The sequence below is a fragment of the Myotis davidii genome, unplaced genomic scaffold (assembly GCF_000327345.1).
Source record: "Myotis davidii unplaced genomic scaffold, ASM32734v1 scaffold5, whole genome shotgun sequence".
NCBI lineage: Eukaryota > Metazoa > Chordata > Mammalia > Chiroptera > Vespertilionidae > Myotis > Myotis davidii.
In genome coordinates, this window is record NW_006296965.1 from 969318 (window position 1) to 972515 (window position 3198).

The following is a 3198-nucleotide window of genomic DNA, read 5'->3' on the forward strand; positions in this document are numbered from 1 at the left end:
ACAATGATGGGCACTGCCTCTTACTACAGCCCATATCTACATCTGCCTTGTGCCATAACATTTTTCTCTTGTTTCATTTCATCACTATTTCCTGCTCCTAAAGGATAAGCTCACTGAGTTCAGAATTCATGCATGCATCTCTGTATTCCCAGTACAATGCTTGGCACGAAGTCGGCGTTCAATAGATCTCCACTGGATGAATGAATAAATCCTACCGCAAACAGTTTGACCTGATGCACACCCACTCTCACTATAGAAATCAGTGAGCACTTGATAACTTTTCAGCTTAGATCAATTTGACAATTTAGACTAAAGTTGCTCAGAAACATACTGGCATAAGGAAGGGGCAGTCATCAGCTCTGCAGAGCTTGGTAACGCAGTGCAGGAAGACGGTGGACATTTTCTGATTCTTGTGTTTCACAAATCGGAACACTTCAAAGGAGAACCGGCCCTGCTGGCTTCTACCATTTTCAATGACCGTGGTCTGTGGATCTTTGTCACAGCTGCATTTTAGGAAATGTGAAAACAGGATATTATTGGAAATTACCAGCCCACTGGGACTTGTAAATAAATTCCTGCAGTTTTAAAAGTACCCCACTACATTAAGAGCTAACAAAATCATGCCATGCTAGAGACATTTAATAAGAGAATAAGCTAGCTCAACAGATATGATAAGAATGACTTTGATCATAGAACATAAATAGATCAGTTCCTGATTATGACATTACTGTCACATTTTAGAGGTAATTTCACATGGTAACAATCCAAAAAATATAAGTATATATAGTGAAAAGTCTCCTCCCATCTTTGACCCTGTCCATACCAGTCACATCCAGGTACAAACCTGCCAGAGGTGATCCTACTTGCCTTGCATCCTCCCAGAAAATGTAGAAAGAGTAGCACACGCAACATATCCTTATTGTTCCTTCCTTCTTGCACAAACTATAGACAATCTATATGTTTGGACCTTGCCTTTTAAAAAATTTAGCAATGTACCATAAGAGATCTTTCCATATCAATACTTAGTGAGCCTCCTCATTCTTTATCCACAGCTGTATAGTATTCCATTTGACAGAGTTTATTTAGTTACCTAATTGTGTATCCTTGAATATTTTGCTATTTACAAAAAGAGTAAATAATAGGTTGCCTTATAATGCAGCATTTTGAACATGTGCAGGGTATCTATGCAATATATCTGTGAGATTAATTGATAGAGTTTGCTACATTGCCCTCTATAAATATTGTTATATTTTTATACTTCCTCAGTAATATATGAAAAAAATCCCTATTTTCCCCCAGAGCTACAGGAACAAAGCCTATGGAAAAATGTTTGGATTGTTCCCTATTTGATAGGAAGAATAAACTATTGCCATATCATTATTATTTACATTTTTCTTTTTTAAAAAATATATTTTATTGAGTTTTTACAGAGAGGAAAGGAGAGAAATAGAGAGTTAGAAACATCGATGAGAGAGAAACATCGACCAGTTGCCTCTTGCACACCCACTACTGGGGATGTGCCCACAACCAAGGTACATGCCCTTGACCGGATTTGAACCTGGGACCTTTCAGTTTGCAGGCTGATGCTCTATCCACTGAGCCAAACCGGTTTTGGCATTATTTACATTTTTCTTTCTTAAAAAATATATTTTATTGAGTTTTTACAGAGAGGAAAGGAGAGAAATAGAGAGTTAGAAACATCGATGAGAGAGAAACATCGACCAGTTGCCTCTTGCACACCCACTACTGGGGATGTGCCCACAACCAAGGTACATGCCCTTGACCGGATTTGAACCTGGGACCTTTCAGTTTGCAGGCTGATGCTCTATCCACTGAGCCAAACCGGTTTTGGCATTATTTACATTTTTCTTTCTTAAAAAATATATTTTATTGAGTTTTTACAGAGAGGAAAGGAGAGAAATAGAGAGTTAGAAACATCGATGAGAGAGAAACATCGACCAGTTGCCTCTTGCACACCCACTACTGGGGATGTGCCCACAACCAAGGTACATGCCCTTGACCGGATTTGAACCTGGGACCTTTCAGTTTGCAGGCTGATGCTCTATCCACTGAGCCAAACCGGTTTTGGCATTATTTACATTTTTCTTTCTTAAAAAATATATTTTATTGAGTTTTTACAGAGAGGAAAGGAGAGAAATAGAGAGTTAGAAACATCGATGAGAGAGAAACATCGACCAGTTGCCTCTTGCACACCCACTACTGGGGATGTGCCCACAACCAAGGTACATGCCCTTGACCGGATTTGAACCTGGGACCTTTCAGTTTGCAGGCTGATGCTCTATCCACTGAGCCAAACCGGTTTTGGCATTATTTACATTTTTCTTTCTTAAAAAATATATTTTATTGAGTTTTTACAGAGAGGAAAGGAGAGAAATAGAGAGTTAGAAACATCGATGAGAGAGAAACATCGACCAGTTGCCTCTTGCACACCCACTACTGGGGATGTGCCCACAACCAAGGTACATGCCCTTGACCGGATTTGAACCTGGGACCTTTCAGTTTGCAGGCTGATGCTCTATCCACTGAGCCAAACCGGTTTTGGCATTATTTACATTTTTCTTTCTTAAAAAATATATTTTATTGATTTTTTACAGAGAGGAAAGGAGAGAAATAGAGAGTTAGAAACATCGATGAGAGAGAAACATCGACCAGTTGCCTCTTGCACACCCACTACTGGGGATGTGCCCACAACCAAGGTACATGCCCTTGACCGGATTTGAACCTGGGACCTTTCAGTTTGCAGGCTGATGCTCTATCCACTGAGCCAAACCGGTTCTGGCAACTTCTGCTATCTTTTATTTCTATTGTTTCTACTCTAACCTTTTTATCATCTCCTTCACATACGTTTCTTTTTAATTGCATTTGTTATTTTTATCTTCCCTGTCCCACACTGTGCTGTCTTGCTGTGTCCATTCTCCTTTGCACACCTTCTAATTATGTCCTCCATTTGCAATAGATTTGTTTTTTTCTATTTCACCTAAAATTCTCCCAATTCTCTTTTCATATTTTCATGGCCTTACATTTTACTGTCCTTTCTGACCTGAGTTCTTTTGATTGTATCTTCATAACTATAATTACTTCTTAAATTGTAAAACAAAATTATTGTTAGACTGTTTAATTACAAATCTATCTGTTTCATGGCAACGTTTATTATTATTATTATTATTATTATTATTA

The 3198-nt window shown here is 38.5% G+C and overlaps 1 protein-coding gene across 1 annotated transcript in view; it reads right to left on the bottom strand.

Annotated features, from left to right (window-relative positions):
* The window catches only part of ZPLD1 (zona pellucida-like domain containing 1), a 44234-nt gene that overhangs the window by 8256 nt on the left and 32780 nt on the right, over nt 1-3198 (bottom strand). The window contains exon 8 of the mRNA XM_006772589.2: nt 332-503. Within this exon, the coding sequence (XP_006772652.1) occupies nt 332-503 (172 nt within the window). The remainder of the gene's footprint in view (nt 1-331; nt 504-3198) is intronic.